General features: G+C 31.5%; 2 protein-coding genes across 4 annotated transcripts; one reads left to right on the plus strand and one right to left on the minus strand.

The window, feature by feature from the left end:
• Positions 1-1,651: 1,651 nt before the first annotated feature.
• LOC115706858 (uncharacterized) lies at positions 1,652-4,865 on the minus strand. Its single transcript, XM_030634617.2, has 2 exons — positions 4,334-4,865; positions 1,652-1,992 (listed from the first exon to the last, which is right to left on the minus strand). Exons 1-2 carry the CDS (start codon positions 4,628-4,630, stop codon positions 1,882-1,884), a joined length of 408 nt encoding a protein of 135 aa, XP_030490477.2. The 5' UTR covers positions 4,631-4,865; the 3' UTR covers positions 1,652-1,881.
• Positions 4,866-9,388: 4,523 nt separating this feature from the next.
• LOC115706460 (pyruvate kinase 1, cytosolic) lies at positions 9,389-16,603 on the plus strand. 3 transcript variants are annotated; one of them, XM_030634114.2, is made up of 17 exons: positions 9,389-9,546; positions 9,656-9,729; positions 10,325-10,421; positions 10,565-10,662; positions 11,223-11,378; positions 11,745-11,822; positions 12,272-12,403; positions 12,528-12,608; positions 12,771-12,842; positions 13,146-13,235; positions 13,792-13,936; positions 14,158-14,246; positions 14,604-14,699; positions 14,834-14,901; positions 15,023-15,122; positions 15,689-15,748; positions 16,178-16,603. In XM_030634114.2, the coding sequence occupies exons 2-17, from the start codon at positions 9,661-9,663 to the stop codon at positions 16,328-16,330; spliced, it is 1,584 nt and encodes a 527-aa protein (XP_030489974.1). In that variant the 5' UTR covers positions 9,389-9,546; positions 9,656-9,660; the 3' UTR covers positions 16,331-16,603. The 3 variants fall into 3 exon arrangements, with proteins under 3 accessions (XP_030489974.1, XP_030489975.1, XP_060964055.1); XM_030634115.2 differs by having other exon boundaries at positions 9,410-9,546; positions 9,633-9,729; XM_061108072.1 differs by lacking the exons at positions 9,389-9,546; positions 9,656-9,729; positions 10,325-10,421 and having other exon boundaries at positions 10,564-10,697.
• The last annotated feature ends 126 nt before the right edge of the window (positions 16,604-16,729 follow it).

Raw genomic sequence — 16,729 nt, forward strand, 5'->3', positions numbered from 1 at the left:
TGGAGGGGCACCAGTAAACAAATCATCAAATGAAGCTTGGGTCCTCTGAAATCCTGTCGAGAATTTGGGGCCAAGAAAACAACCAAGTTTGGGTATTTGAGTATTTCGAGCTTGACTTTTTTTTTTTGTTTGAGGGTATTTGGGTTGTGATTGCAACCCAAGTTTGGGTCGTGGCTATGCGTGGTGGTGGTGGTGGTTTGGGGTTGGGGGTCGATGGCTTCTGGCAGTGAGAAGAAGAAGACGAAGAAGAAGAAAAGAATGAAAAAGAAAAAGAAAATTATTTTAATTAATTAATTTATTTTTATTTTTTAAAATTAAAATAATAATTTGGACCAAAAATATTTTGACACGTGGCAATTTTAAAAAAATAAACGGAGCAATTAACATTAGGACTTACAGACAAATAAAAATTATGAGCTTGAGGACTATCACCGCTATTTTTTGAAGTTGGGGACTTATCTGTATCAAACTGAACTTTTTGAAGACTTTTGCCACAAATTTTCCAAAAAATAATGATAATAGGCCTTAGGTTGCACCTAAATTTGGCTCATAATCGAGCTTTTTATTGTTGTTTCCAGGCAACTAGGTTAAACATCAGTTCTTAGGGCTTCTCCAAGGAGCCATCAAAACACTATATTTAGTGTGAGATTTTCTCCAAGGACACGGCATCTACGGCTGCATATTGCCGTTTGTGCTACAGTGCACGGTATATATGCAGTGCACTGTAGCACACTGCATTTTTTTTTTCATTTTTTTTATATATTTAATAATTATATATATTATTATTTATATTTATAAAATTACAATACATTTTTTTAAAGTAGTGCATTGATATACTCTTACTTGTTTTGGATCCGAAATTTTTTTTAGTTTATTTTTTTTTATGATCATGTACATTATAATTATTTAAGACATCCAGTATGTTATTGAAAAATTCGAAAAAATTTAACATGCCGAAAAAAAGATTCAAACTGTATGTTATATGTTTGACTTCTTTATTTAGAAGGGTACATTATAAAAGTATATTTTAATTTATTGTGTGTAAATTTAAATGTGAATACCATAAATTAATTTTATATTAATAAAATTAAATTTTCAATTTAAAAGTGATGCACTAATTATTATTTAAATATAACAATTGATATAATATTAATTTTATTAATTTTATTAAAAAATAATATAATAATAAAAAATATTTTTTAGTGTAATTTTTGGTGTTATGGTTGGAGAGAAAATAATTTTTAACACTAAATTTGGTAATAGTGTAACATCAAATTTGATGTTATCTTTGGAGATGCTCTTATAGCTTTTTCATTGGAAATTGGGTAAGTCCACGTCAAGGGTGTTTAGCATTATAGGTTGCCCCTAGCAATGTTCATTCCAAAAGAGTTCAAAAATAGCTTCTTTTTGCCATGTTTCCACACACATTCTTCCCACATTGTAGATCCAATTGTGTTGCCACATTAATAATTATTATATATGCCGTGCCGTCCAACACAAATACACTTGTGTTATGAATTTAAAACTGAACATTGCTTATTATAATTAAAAATATAGTGCTGAGTATCATCAACCTTGAACATGTTGTTCACTTGCTTTTCACGGTGAATTAGATTCTTGTTTATGAGGGTTTCGCTTTATTCGGAGCACATTTTATGTGATAAAAACTTACTATATATTAAGCTGGAGTTGAAACTCAAGTCTACAGACCTATGTTGCTAAGAAAACATACATGAAATAATTTTTGTTACCAAAGGTGAAAAGTAGGTTATGAAAAAGAAAATGTAAAACTTCAAACCACCAGCCAAAAAAAAGCTCGAGAGAAGATTTTGTCTACAATATTCCGATGTTTGAGGTATATTACAAGTCAAACCGAGTTACCTATTCAGCTGGTGGTTGATCTTCATCAGAAGAATCATCCTTCTGGCCCTTCCTTTCCTTCCACCTTGCCAAAACCCATTTCAAAACAAGAAAACCTCCAAGTGCATAAACCTGAGAACATACAATGTTATTTTACAATTACACATAAAATTTCAGTGATCTCATAACCAAACTTATATGACCCTACACTGAATGTGTATATATGTGGATGTGGTTATTCATTCAAGAACCAAAAATAAATAGTCCTACAATCATCTTGCTTAACGATAAATAGGCAGTATATGTATTGTTCACTACCTAGCTCAATAGCCCTTTCAATTAAGAACTGTAAATATGTCAGTGGGAATATACTATCTCCATGTTGTGCGATTTTAAAATGTATATATCCGGGGTAATAACAAAAAGAAACATAAGATAGTAACTAAGGCAATGCCTTCAACTACTGGTTGAGAAGCAGAACAAGTAAATAAGACTTTCTAGACTCTAGACCGTTAAGCTAGCTAAAAACCATTTATATTGAGAAGAAAGAAAAATTACGTTGTTGTTACTGTAATTAAGTTCTGAAAGATGCCTTTCCCTAAGTAATTAAAGAAGGCTCTCGTACTGATAAGAAAAAAAATCAATTAATAGGGTGATTGAACCAACCAAAACAGTGTAATTGTTGCAACCAAAGATTTCAATTCCCTTGAATGCACTGAGACACCTTCAAAGCTACAGCAAATCCTACATGCTATTTCTTTCAGTCATCATTATTAGTTTCCCAACCTAAATTATCAAAAGGAGAAATATGTATGAAACCTTTTTTTTTTGTCTTATCTGATTTTTGCTTATTTGTTTGTTGAGTTTGGGGGCGTTATAAATAATAAAGAAAACTTGCACGAGTTTTCTGATTGATTAAATGAGGCTTCTAAAATTCTCAACCACAAAAGTCAAAAGAAATTCAAGAAGGGAAGAAAAGAAAAAAGAGAGAAGACATACATAATTAAAAGCTCTTAATTACTGCACTGAAGAGAGACAAGATACACAATGAATGAGATTTCCATAAAAGCAAAGACAAAAGCTTCAAACAAAGTAAGCTAAACATTTCAATGACTGAAGGAGGCAGATTACTGAAATCCCACCGGGTAAAAGAGATTTAGATTGAGGAGACAGAAAAGAGACATCACCAAAAGAAGAGGCACCCACAAAATGGTTTAAGTCCCAGATACAAGGTATGACACCTAAGTTAAAACAAACAACAGAATGTTCGCTTTCAAAAATAAATTATTTCAGATAGGGCCTAACTTACACCAATGGCATTTCTTATTCGGCTGGCTATTTACCTATATGCCTTTGAAATTGCAAAGGTAAGACTACAGCCGTACAGTCAGACATGAATTTCGCACCCTGATAAGGGTAATATAGCACATGCATGTCACTATAGTAAAATAGACACTATACTATCAGTCAGTCAAGCATGTTGCATGTCCAGGACTAAGAGGTACCTTAAGATGTCAAGTATCACAAAATGTGGCAGATTGTTATTGGTGCAATTCACTATTGGATCTCACACATTTTGATTAAATAAAAAATATGGAAGACTGCTAACCACTTACAACACGCAACATCGGTATAGTGTTGGGCACTTTAATGTGCCTAATAGCAATGCTGATATTCAAAAGACCATTACATCATACAATAGGACCGATGTAGCTAAGCACTAAAGCATTACTAACCTTAAAACCATCGACAGAGTCATTTAACTATACAAAACAAAATAGATACTCAAAGGATTAATATATATTAATTAGCCTTCTTAAACTACTCAGCAACCGAAAATCATTTCAACGATGCAAAAACACCCACCCACTTTAGCTTAACACACATTAGTAAAGCTTCCAAACAAAATCTTCTCATTTCCTTTTTGAGGAAAAGCAAGCATGTATCAAATTTGTTCAAATAAATTCTTTAACTTCTGATACCTTCCCATCCATAGAATCAGATCCCAGCATTAAACACTAAATATTTAAATAAACACCATTAGGACCATACACGAACATTTCCAAAGAGACCCTCAAAACATTTTGCTGAAAAGGCAGTCGGTGAATAGGGATTATAACTGTATCAAATATGAAATCGTTTTCCAGCTCTTTTAAAATTATCTCATGAAATTATAATACTAATCATGGGTAAACTAAATTTTAAGCACCGGTAATGCACCCATTACACATGACAAGTTTTCATTTCGCTCTTGATTCTCATTCTCTTTTTTCACTATACTTAACCGGACATGATAAACAATTCAATGATTGATTGCCACTGATTCTAGATGTAACAAAACATAGTCCACTTTAATGTTTTTCCTCCATTTTATCAACAGCCAAACAGAATATATATATATATATATACATATATACACACACGTACGTACTAGACTAGACTAGACTAGAAAAAGGAAATATAATAACAATACCTGCCAGATGATGACTGGATTCGAAGTCTTTCCAGTCTCATGATTCTCCACAGCCACAGGAGGAGGAACCGCCAGCTGAGCCTTGGGGAACCTCACTATGTCAGGCTTCGAACTCTCTCCACCATCAACAGCAGCCCTTCCTTGTCTTGGTTCAACTTCAGCAACAGAAGCGGATTCTGTGTTGGGCTTTGGCTTGAAAAATGGGAATTGATGGATGAATTTGGTAAATAGTGAGAAAATGTTTACGGGTTGGTTTGGGTTGACTTCATTGGTCTGAGTTTGAGTGTTATCTGCCATTGTTGAGGTGGAGAGAGAAAGAGGGAATTGGGAGGTGGGAGTGAGTTAATAGATAGAAGAAAAGAGGCGGAGAATACAGAGCGAGAAATGTGCATGAATGAATTGAATTGGTTTTGGTTTTGGTTAGTTTGGGCTTTCTTGTTTCGTTTAGCGATTTTGGTTCTTTGGAATGAGAGAAGAGAAGTAGTGAGGTGTATCCCGAAGTTTTTAGCGTTATCGCACTTGTTTTATTCTAGCCACGGGTGACGGCCCTCTTTCCTTTATCTAAATATTTTGTTTTTTTAAAAATAAAAAATTAAGAGTTTATATATTACAATCTAAATATTTGAGCTACCCTCTAGTTATCTAAATATTTTGTTTGGTATTGGTATTAGAGACTTTAAAGTATCCCATAGATAAGTATAATTTCTTTTTTAATAATTTTTTTTGTATTTTTATGTTCAAATATATATATATATATATATTTTACAATGCTATATAAAAATAATATGAAAACAACAAAAATATTATATAAAAATAACAAAAAAATAACACTAACATAAAAAATAATAAAAAATCAACAATAAATTATCAAAAATACAACATAAAAAATATATTAAAAGATCAGATTTTTTGTAAATAAAATCGTAAAAATATTTAAAATTCTATATAACCGTATTTTTGTAATTTTTTTGTTATTATATATATTTGTGAAATAATCTTTTTATTAAAACTAGGGTTGATTGAATAGTTATTTGTTGTGTTAATTCATATTGTTAGTGATATATATAGATAATGGGTTTAACATCTATGTGTGTAATGTTTAGTTGAAACATAAGTGAGCTTTTCTAGTTCACTGAAGCATTTGATGAGCAAACTTAGTCTAACTATGTTTATGTAGCTAAGTCCTTTCCCTAGCGTTATAATGCATATTGTCTCATTACAATTGTAGACTTTTGATAACGAGATAAATTAAATTGCTTCTAATTTAGAGTTATAAGGAGAAAAACTTAATTAATAGCATTGTACTATCAAATCAAGGTAATTACTATAGATTAATCATGTATACCTAATTATTATCTAATTATTATTATGTTCTAAATTATATACAATTTTGCATCTTGAGTTTATTGATTTTCTAACAGCACTGGATAATGAATAGCACAAACAATATTAATATGCTATCTTTTGTGATACTTAGCACCTGATGGTAGGACGACACATTTGTACTTGAAAACTTGCCCTTTTGAGAAACCCGCCAGAGCCAAACTTGGAAAAACCTGAATGATTAGGTTTTAAAAATTATTGGGTGAGTTCGGGTGCAACTCAGTTACATATCGAGTCGTGTTCCAGTGTAGAAAAATACAAGTATTCGAGTTCGGGTGTAACTCAAACCTGTCCAGTACCTGATTAAAATAATAAGGAAAGATATTTATGTATATATACATTCTTTTCAATTTCCTAAAACTAAAAACATAATCTTACGGTCTCAACACAAACATCCTCTCCAAGTCTCCTTACCTTTTTCCCTCTTTCTTTCTCTTTTCAGGGTTGACCCTAAGCATAAGTGGATTTGGCTCGTGTTTAGGGCCTACACTTTTGGGGAGCCCAAAATAAAAAATAAAAGGCATCATTTGACATTTATTTAAGCAAAATTAAGTGTATTATAAACAACAAATATTCATAGCTTGATTTGTGGGATGTATGACACATTATACAATGGTGTGTATTCGAGTCTCATGCCACTCTTTTTCAATATATTTTTTTTTAAATATTTATAAAAGTGAGGGTCCTAAATTTTAAATTCCATTAGAGTTTTTTTTTTTATTTTCTTTTTATATTATAAGTACTCTCCCATTTTTTATTTATTGCTTTTTTAAAAGAAAAATTTGAATAATAGCCCACCCAAATTTGTACCCCGTCCCTACCCACCTAGACCCGTCCCAACCTGCGTCCAATCCACCTACACCCGAAACTTGAAAACCTGTAGGCCACAACGGCTTAGTTCGGGATACAATTTCCACACACTTGAAACCTTTAATGTGTCACCTTACCTGAAAATGTCCCTTAACATCACTCTCTTGAAAGACACTTTCTCTATTGTGGATATTGTCCCACATGAAATAAATGGTAGAGTACTGAGCCATCTATAAGAATATGGGCTACTTCACTCATCATCAATTTGTTTTGAGATAGAACACAATGATTCTCAATACGGTATCAGAGCCATATCCCTTGCGGGCAAGTGATCTACCATCTTGAGGGAGAATATTATAAATATTATCCCACATAGAATAAATGGTAGAATATTGAGCCATTTATAAAAACACGAGCTACTCCACTCATCACCAATTGGTTTTGAGTTGGAACACTATAATTTTCAATATTCTTAAAATCATACTAATGCTAGTGTTATCCAGCAAAAAAAAAATACTAATGGTAATCAAATCTTGAGGGAGAATATTATAAATATTATCCCACATAGAATAAATGGTAGAATATTGAGCCATTTATAAAAAAAGCATTTCTTTCAAAACAAACATTTAATTGGTTTTGAGTTGGAACACTATGATTCTCAATATTCTCAAAATCGTACTAATAGTAGCGTTATCCAGCAAAAAAAATACTAATGATAACCGAAATTTTTCAATATTTATTTAATTAAAATATTTAAAACTCCGTATTAAATTATACATAGCATCTTTGCACCTTAAAATGCCTCCTACCATTTTTATAAAATTTACAAGCAATCCTTATACATACCATACAAGAAAGGAGCACCTTCTTGAACAACGTGGCACCACCATATTGGTCACAAGTATATAACTTGGGACTGTTTATTTTATTATATTTTATATAATAGGGATGCACAACTTTTAGGTTTTGTTATTAGTAAATGAATATTATATTGGAAACTTTGTATATGGACAAATAAAACTACTATAATAGTAAATATAATTATAAAATTTATATAATTTATTTACTTTTTTATTTTTGAAAATCGATGATATTAAATAAAAGACCTAAAGGCAGTGGCGGACCCAGAATTTAAAGTGAGGGGGGCGTAAATAAATTTAAAAAGAAAATATAAAGTGTAGTTAGTAGGGTTTGAACCTTTACCCTCTAACCTATTTACCAAATACCTTAACCATTACACCAAGATTACTATTATGTCTATAAATATCATCTTTTAATACAAATATATGTTGTAACTAATTAAAATACATATATTTTTTTCTCGATTTTTTTTTTCAGGGGGGGCAGTCGCCCCCCCTCGCTACAATGTGGGTCCGCCCCTGCCTAAAGGTCTTGGCATAAAGGAGACCTGTAAGTGTAAGTAAAGTAACCAGTAGTGTTCATAGTTATGGTTCTTTCGCCAACATTAGAACATTTTTAAAGAATTGTTATAAAGATGGTATATAAGTATTTTTTTAGCTTATATTTATACAATTGAACTTTAATAGTGGTGTATTTAGTTTAAATATAACACATATTAAAAATTTATCAAATTTAATACGAAATATAATATAGAATATTTTATTTTTTGAAAATAAAATCATCATTTTATTAAACGATTAATTCAGTTACCAAACAAGGCAACAACTCAACAGGAACATTGTCCAAGTTGAAACAATGATCAGGGTGGAATATAGCAGCTCTAGCCAAAGAGTGAGCAACTATATTTACTGATCGTTTTACAAAATAAAAAGAAACATTACGCAAAGCATGAAATAAAGTTTTACATTCGCTAATCACTCATTCACTAATATAGAATAAATTTTGTTTCAAAAAAATATAGAATAAATTTTATACTACAATAAATAATACATTTTTATTTATTTTTTTTATCACTCATTAAGGTAACTAATAGTTTTGTTATATTCTCACGTTTTTACATTTTGTTATAAAAAGTAAAGTTAATTTTACCATTAATGTATTTGAGTACAATTATAAATTTTGGATCAAATATAATATTAACTATTTTGTAAGCTAAATTTAACACAAAATTTATACCATTAATTAAAAATAGTCTTTTAAACTACAAAATTGGAAAGTTAAAAATTTTTGGTAAAATTATAGCATTGGAGAAGCTTAAACTTCTCTTTTTGCAATTGACTCCTAGGCCAAAATACATTGCCATGAGATGTAATTCAGCTTCAGCTTCAGCTTCTTATATGTAATTTTCTTTTTTTTGAAACAAGCTTCTTATATGTAAATTAAAATAATATATTCAGTCATTGTACTTAAAAAAATAAGACCAGTTAAAGAAAAATATATTACATAGCCAACTTGCATGAAAAAAAAAAATCAAGAATAAATATATATTTTTTACAATTCCTTTAAAAAAATCCACCTTTTATCCTCCCAAGTTTTATGTATAATATATTACCTTTTATAAATGATAATTAAGGATTACTTTAATTGGACTTATCCCACTTGTCTCACTAATAATTATAAAGCCTTTACTCTATTAAAGCATTAAAGAACATTTACTATAAATAAACAAATTAAACAAAAGAAAATCTTATTGATTTAAGACTACACTTATCAACATAAAAAAATCCAAAAAGAAAAAAAAAACCAAAATTTGAGATTTTAGGCATTGACTTTGATGAATATATTACCATTTGAAGGTTCCATTTCAATTTTAATATTCAAAATAAAAGAGAAAAATAAAGGAAGAAATTGTAATGTAAATCTATTGTCTATGGCCATTACTACCAACTCAGCACACGGACTAAGGTAAAGGCACATTGGGTTGGTCTCAGATCGACGCGTGGCCAAACTCAACTCAACTCAACTCTTCTGCCTTTCTTCCAATTCTCACTATATATCCAAAGTCTATATAAAACCACTCCTCCGTACGTACTCATTTCAACTCAACCAATTACAATACTTTCAACATAACCGAAAGAAATCATTCATTATAGAATAAGGTTCTTTCTCACTTCTCAATACTCTCTTCTCTCTCTCTCTCTTCTCTTTCCTCTTACGCTATCTCCGATCGGATTTTCATTCTCAGATTTGTGTTAATTTGAAAAGCAGCGAAAATGCACGGGAATCAGTTGCTTCTCGAGGAGCCTATAAGGATGGCTTCGATTTTGGAACCTTCTAAGCCTGTAAGTGATTTTGTTGCTTTCTCTTTGGTTATACTTGTTTTGATCAGCTACTGCGTTTGATTTGTGAGAAAAAGCGGGAGGAAAAGAGCGAGGGAATTTGAAAAAGAAAATGAGTGACGTGTGGAATATGTGACGCTTTGTTTGAATTTTGTTTTGTGAAATTGTTGTGTTGATTTTTCGTGGAAAATGACCGATCAAGGCAGTTGGTTGAGGATTTAGAATTTTTGGTTTGCTTTTCATTTACTACTGATTTTGCTCTCGTCAGGCTTTGAATTTTAAGAAAATATTGTTGATCTGTTTCTCTTTTTCTGTGAACTGAAGTTAAATCCAATTGTCAATTAGTGAAGTCCACGACAACAACCAGGCACTTTGATTTTGTCGTGTATATATGTATCAGTGTTTATATATTTTGGGAGAATTGAAGCAATTATTGGCTCATAAATTTGGAAATGTCTTGCGTTTGACTTGACAAGTTGAGTTTAGTGTGTAGCTTACTTGATTTTGAAGTGTCAGTGAATATTTTCGCTACAATTCATGAAAAAGAGTTGCAGCTCATGATTTTTATCTGATATGGTCTGGATTATTAACCCTGCAGACTGTTTATCCTTCGATGACGAAGATTGTTGGGACACTTGGTCCGAAATCGCGTTCTGTCGAGATCATTTCTGATTGCCTGAATGCCGGAATGTGTGGTACTAATCACTTTTTTTTTTTCTCATTTGTCCTTATCAGCTTTTTAAAAATTTAACGTTATAGTGGGTAGATATTTCTATCTGAGATTTGAGTAATTTTTACTGACAATTTTTTACTTTCTGTTTTTCTTTTCCTTTTTTAGTGGCAAGGTTCGATTTTTCATGGGGTGATATTGACTTCCATCAAGAGACATTGGACAATTTGAGGAAGGCAGTCAAGAGTACCGATAAGCTCTGTGCTGTATGCCCTTTTTCATTCTTACATCCTTGCGATCTGTAAATAAACTCTGAATTTCTTTTTTCAGTTTCCTGCTATTAGCGGTTTTTGTATGATTAATACTTTTGGGTGCTTCTATTTTTTGCTCAGTGGGTCTTAATTAGGTTTTTTGTTTTTATTTTTGGCTAATTTTTTTACCCTTTGAAATATTACAAATCAGGTCCCCTAAATTTTTAACGTAAAAAATGCCTATGAAGTATTGAAATTGTTGAATTTAAGGACTTTTGTCCGATTTTTGTAAAAAAAGTAAAATTTATGAGACATAATTTAGTATATATAAAAGTTCGAGGGAGGTAGATATTAAAGTCTGAATGATTTAGTACATAAACAATCATTAAAATAGTAAAATTGAATAAAATTAGACAAAAATTTTAAACGGAGAAATTTTTAAGGGGAAAAAATCTTAATTAGATATTATTTTTAATAGTATATTATCAAAATATACACTTGGCCCTCGTCTCTCTCATTTTTTTTAAATAAAAAATTCTTTCTATATTATTAATTTTTAATTCATTTTTTTACAGGTTTTGTTGGACACAGTTGGTCCCGAGTTGCAGGTAGTTAATAAAGCTGAGCATCCCATCTCCCTTGAAGCTGATACTTTGATTGTCCTAACACCGGATCAAGAGAAAGAGGCCACTTCAAATCTTTTACCCATAAATTTTAGGGGACTGGCAAAGGTTTTATTTATGTTATTTTCTATTTCCTTGTCATTTTTCTTCTCTGGTTTTTTGCCTTATCATTTTTTTTTTGGCAGCATTAATAAGTCGTGTTAAATCCACAGAGTTACGGCTCTTTTTCTTTTTCATTGCACGAAGTATAGTGATTAACATGATTTGGCTTTTGACAAATATCAAGCATTTGTTGCATGTCACTCTGCAATACTTTTGATGCGTATTTGTCTATTATGTTAAGAAATGATCTGCCTTTAATTGCTTTTCCTTTTCTGTTGTTTTCTTTTCCTAATGCACAATCTTATTTGTAAGCTTATAATTTATGTTTGTTTGAACTCATCTCATTATTGACATTTTAAATGTTTTTTCCAGGCAGTGAAGAAGGGTGACACTATTTTTATTGGTCAATACCTTTTCACGGGGAGTGAAACGACTTCAGTGTGGTTAGAGGTAAGGAATCTTGAAAACTAAATTTCATTATTTAGTTGACGGTTATATAACTCAACACACTACTTTAGGCATGACAAATTAACTTAACTTATCAAATATTTTTGTTTCATCTTAACAGTCACTAGACTTATGCATTACTTTGTAATCCAAGTAAGCTTATTTAAACAACCTTATGCAGGAATTCCCTACAAAACAGAGATGTTATTACTTAGCTTCAGATAAATATTTGTATTTAGATCTATGTGGGGTGTAAGATGAGAACTTCAAGGAACTCTGAAGTTCTGCTTACTACTAAATTTGATATGTTCTTTTTCTTCTTCTTCTGTAGAACTTGAACCAATGGCCTTGCAAATTACTCTTTTTTTATCCTATTTTCAAAATATTTTCCTAGAAAGGGAAGAAAATGAATTCTCGCATCCAGTTTCTCAAGTTTCTCGTATCCAATGCAGGTAAGTGAGATAAGCGGTGAAGATGTGGTTTGTATCATTAAGAACTCTGCTACCTTGGCTGGATCATTGTATACTTTGCATGTTTCTCAAATTCGTATTGATCTTCCTACACTCACAGATAATGATAAGAAGGTAAGTTTGATGGTGTTGGCATGAACCTGCAAATGCTAAACTTTCTATGTGTTCAAAGAAATTACTTTTCCTGCTATTACTTGAGTTTATGAACTTCTGGATTTATTGTCTGACTGCCATTCAGGTTATAAGCACATGGGGTGTTAAAAATAAAATAGATTTCCTCTCGCTATCATATACCCGGCATGCTGAAGATGTTCGTCATGTGAGGGCTACTTCTACTTTGTTTTGTGTCTCTTCTTATACATAATAGATGATTTGAAGGATTTCCCCATCTTCATTTTCTCTGCTGCATTCTATATCTAAGGTTAGTTTCACGTTTAGATTTCAATTTTCTTATTAGTTTTCTGTTGTCCCTCTTATGCAGGCTCGTGATTTCATCTCTAAATTAGGTGATCTCAACCAAACTCAAATTTTTGCGAAGATTGAGAATATAGAGGTCAGCCATATTGACAAATGTATAATTGATTATGTCATTTGCTTTCTGCTAGATACTGCCTGTACAGTAGACTCAATATACACCAAAGTGATGTTACTTGGGTTTTTTAAATTTGCATTTTTTAAATTTGCAGTTTAATTCTGTAACCATATTCAATTCATATCATATTAGTACGTACAACTCACATCTACATGGATTAGGATGTTTATATAAAATAAATATCTTTAGTCTGCCATTATTCTCTTCTCCTTTTCATCACATTGTGATTCTTAACATGAAATGCCTCTCTCTCTATCTTTCCAGGGATTAACTCATTTTGATGAGATTCTACAAGAAGCAGATGGTATCATTCTCTCTCGTGGAAATTTGGGGATAGATCTGCCACCAGAAAAGGTCAGCTTTTTTGTTGCAGCTTTTGCATCAGTGTATCAAAATGAAAAGAATTTGATCATGCTCTTCAATTAATGTTCTGAATAATAATTATGATATACAGTATGTACATGGCTATATGATCAGATGAGAAAATTATATTGAATATAGATGAGTGCATGAATTTGGTGAGAAATACAGCCAAAACCTGCACATTTACTAGCATGGCTGAATGAAATATATGATGGTGTATATAAATGTGTGACTTAGCACTTATTTGATGTGAATATGAATAATTTTGGTCAAGACAGGGACAGTTTCGTACTTCAAGAAATTGATTTCAGTGCTGTCCCTGAATTTCTTCTTCCAAAGTTTTTACAAAAAATAATTCTGGGGTGACAAGAATTTGGCTGAAAGTGGCCCTGATCTTGATTAATATGGTATTTACAGTAAACAGGGATAGGTGACTCACATATTCTGCTATGTGCGTTTTCTTGATATGAGAGGTTACTTTTTAAAATGAATCTTTATGGTAAAATCTGGCTTGGATGTGCTAGTAATTTTCTTGATATTATTGTAGGTATTTTTATTTCAAAAAGCTGCTGTTTACAAATGCAATATGGCTGGAAAGCCAGCTGTGGTGACTCGTGTTGTAGACAGTATGACTGAAAATCTGAGGCCCACACGTGCTGAAGCCACAGATGTTGCAAATGCAGTATTGGATGGTAATGCTTAGTCTTCTAACGTTGAAAAAGGTTTTTCTTTCTTGTTATGATGATATCATAGTTTGATTGTGCTGAATAATGGGATGTTACTTTTCTTTTAGCTGGTGGTGCCAAAACTTGTTTTTTTTCCTAGTGTCACTTGTGTATTTACTTCTTGCTGCTAATATACTGTGGAATATCTTAGCAATCTCAAATCTCATGTAAATTTACTATTGGTTTAGGGACCGATGCAATAATTCTTGGTGCTGAGACTCTTAGGGGTGTCTACCCTGTAGAGACTATCTCCATAGTTGGAAAGATTTGCGCCGAGGTAGAATCTTGTTTTAGTCAGAACTCAAGTTTTGTCTTGTTTTTCTCTTTTCTTAGCATTCAGACTCTGTTTATTCACACACAAAGATGTATATTTATATCTATAAGTTTTGTATACATAATGCATTTGCATTTATTTAAGGAAAACTTTGAGATAAGGCTTCCCAATTTGGTAATTGAACTATGTAATACTGAGTTTCACTTTTATATATGTTATGTTTTGTTGTAAAAAGAAAGAAATTATCTGAATAGTTAGGACACCTAGAGCGGATTATAGCCACCAAAACTATTCCTCATGCGCACTATATGTGTATGTCACACTCTAAAGTGGATTTATTTTACTAAATGCTGTATGCAGGCAGAGAAGGTTTTCAATCAAGATCTATATTTCAAGAGGACTGTTAAATATGTTGGCGAACCTATGACCCATTTGGAATCTATCGCATCCTCAGCAGTACTTTTCTACCTCGGTCTTCTTAATCTTTGTTTTCTTGTTCTATATTAAAGGAGAGTCAGATAACAGAAATATATACTTTCCTTCATTTGATTTTCATGATGTTGGATTAATTCTTTGTTCTTGCAATGCAGGTACGTGCAGCAATCAAAGTAAAGGCTTCTGTAATTATTTGCTTCACTTCAACTGGGAGAGCTGCAAGGTTTTCTATATTTATATTTGTTTATTTTATTAATTAAATTTTGATGCTTCATCTTTTCTTATTTTTATTATGGAGTAGATATTTATTATGACTGTTTTCCTTCATTTTGGTATTCTGGTAGGTTAATTGCAAAGTATAGGCCAACAATGCCCGTAATGTCTGTAGTTGTCCCTAGGCTACAGACAAATCAACTCCGCTGGACTTTCACTGGTGCTTTTGAGGTTTATTGTTCATATGATTGTTCTCTGGTTTTCGTAATAATGCACAAGGCAAATGCCTTTGTCAACTAGATAAACTTGTTACTAGTCAGACAATCCTGCAAAAGTAAGCAGATAGCTACAATGTTTGGTTATCCTTGCTCTGGGGGAGATAGATTAAGTTGGCCTCTTTCTAGAATCTCACTTGCGTTTGGTTGGGAGGAATGAAAATATAGGAATAGGAATGGGAATGGGAATAGTAATAGGAATGGAATGGAATAAAATTTAAAATGCATAAAAAAATTGATAAAAAAATAATTAATTTTTTTTTTGTTACATTGGAATGGTCATTCATTCCTTTTTAAAATGGAATAGCCATTCCACCAAAATGGTGGAAAGAGCATTCCATTGGAATGTCATTCCAATATTTTAAAATGCAACCAAACAAAGGAATGGAATGAAAATTGTTTCCTTTCCATTCCATTCCATTTCATTACCTCCAACCAAACGCCACCTTAGAGAAATACTTTTTGCTGGCTCTTTACATATATTTGTAGTAAATTTACATCTATTTCCTAATTTTGTGACAGGTAAGGCAATCACAAATTATCCGAGGCATTTTTCCCATGCTTGCAGATCCTCGACATCCTGTAAGATTTATTCCATTAATTGAGATGATTCAGCTTCATAATTTTTCGTACTTCTTTTTAAAAAAATAATTAATTCAGAAAGTTTATGAAGTTTTAAAGTTTAATCTACAACAGTGTAACTTCTAGTTTACGTCAGAAGACTGGCATGCTTTGTTTTTATTTCGTTATAAAAATGTGTTTTGAGAACATTTAACGTATTTGTTGAAAGCAAAAGCAATTAGTCAGATACCATTACTACCACGATATGACCACATTGGCAAATTCTTCGTACCTTAATTAATATATGCAGCATTTCAATCTTGCTTAGTTTTAGCTTTTGCAAGGCTAGAAGAGAGACTATTCAGTGTTTGTGTACACTCTTCTCTCACTTCCTGGGCCTTTAACTTAATTTCTTGGCGTAACTAAGTTTAAGCATGGTTGTATTTGCAGGCTGAATCTACTAGTGCAACAAACGAGTCTATTTTAAAAGTTGCCTTGGATCATGGAAAGGCCTCTGGTCTTATAAAGTCTCATGATCGAGTCGTTGTTTGTCAGAAAATTGGTGATGCATCTGTGGTGAAGATCATTGAGCTGGAAGACTAGAATTATTATTTGACCTCGTTTTTTTTTCTTTTCTTACTATGTATCCATAGTCTATCTATAATCTATATCAATAATTTATAATCTATATATCTATCTATAATCTATATAACATATATATAAAGATGGGTGATGATTTTTTTTGGTTTGGTGAAGTTAAATGTGGATGTGGGTTTTTTCAGTTTAGTCAAATTATTTTGTCATTTTGTAATTATTTTATTATTTTGTTCATTATGTTATAGATAACTTAATATTTTTAAATGTTTTCTTTTTTAATTTATTATTGTCATTTTTATTTATTTTCATACGCTGATTTTTCCCCAACTACTTTATTGTTGTTAATTTTTTTATTATTATTTTCAACATGCCTTTGTCCAAACTAATGTATTCTTATCAATTTTT

Source organism: Cannabis sativa, chromosome 1, assembly GCF_029168945.1.
Source record: "Cannabis sativa cultivar Pink pepper isolate KNU-18-1 chromosome 1, ASM2916894v1, whole genome shotgun sequence".
Taxonomy (NCBI): Eukaryota; Viridiplantae; Streptophyta; class Magnoliopsida; order Rosales; family Cannabaceae; genus Cannabis; species Cannabis sativa.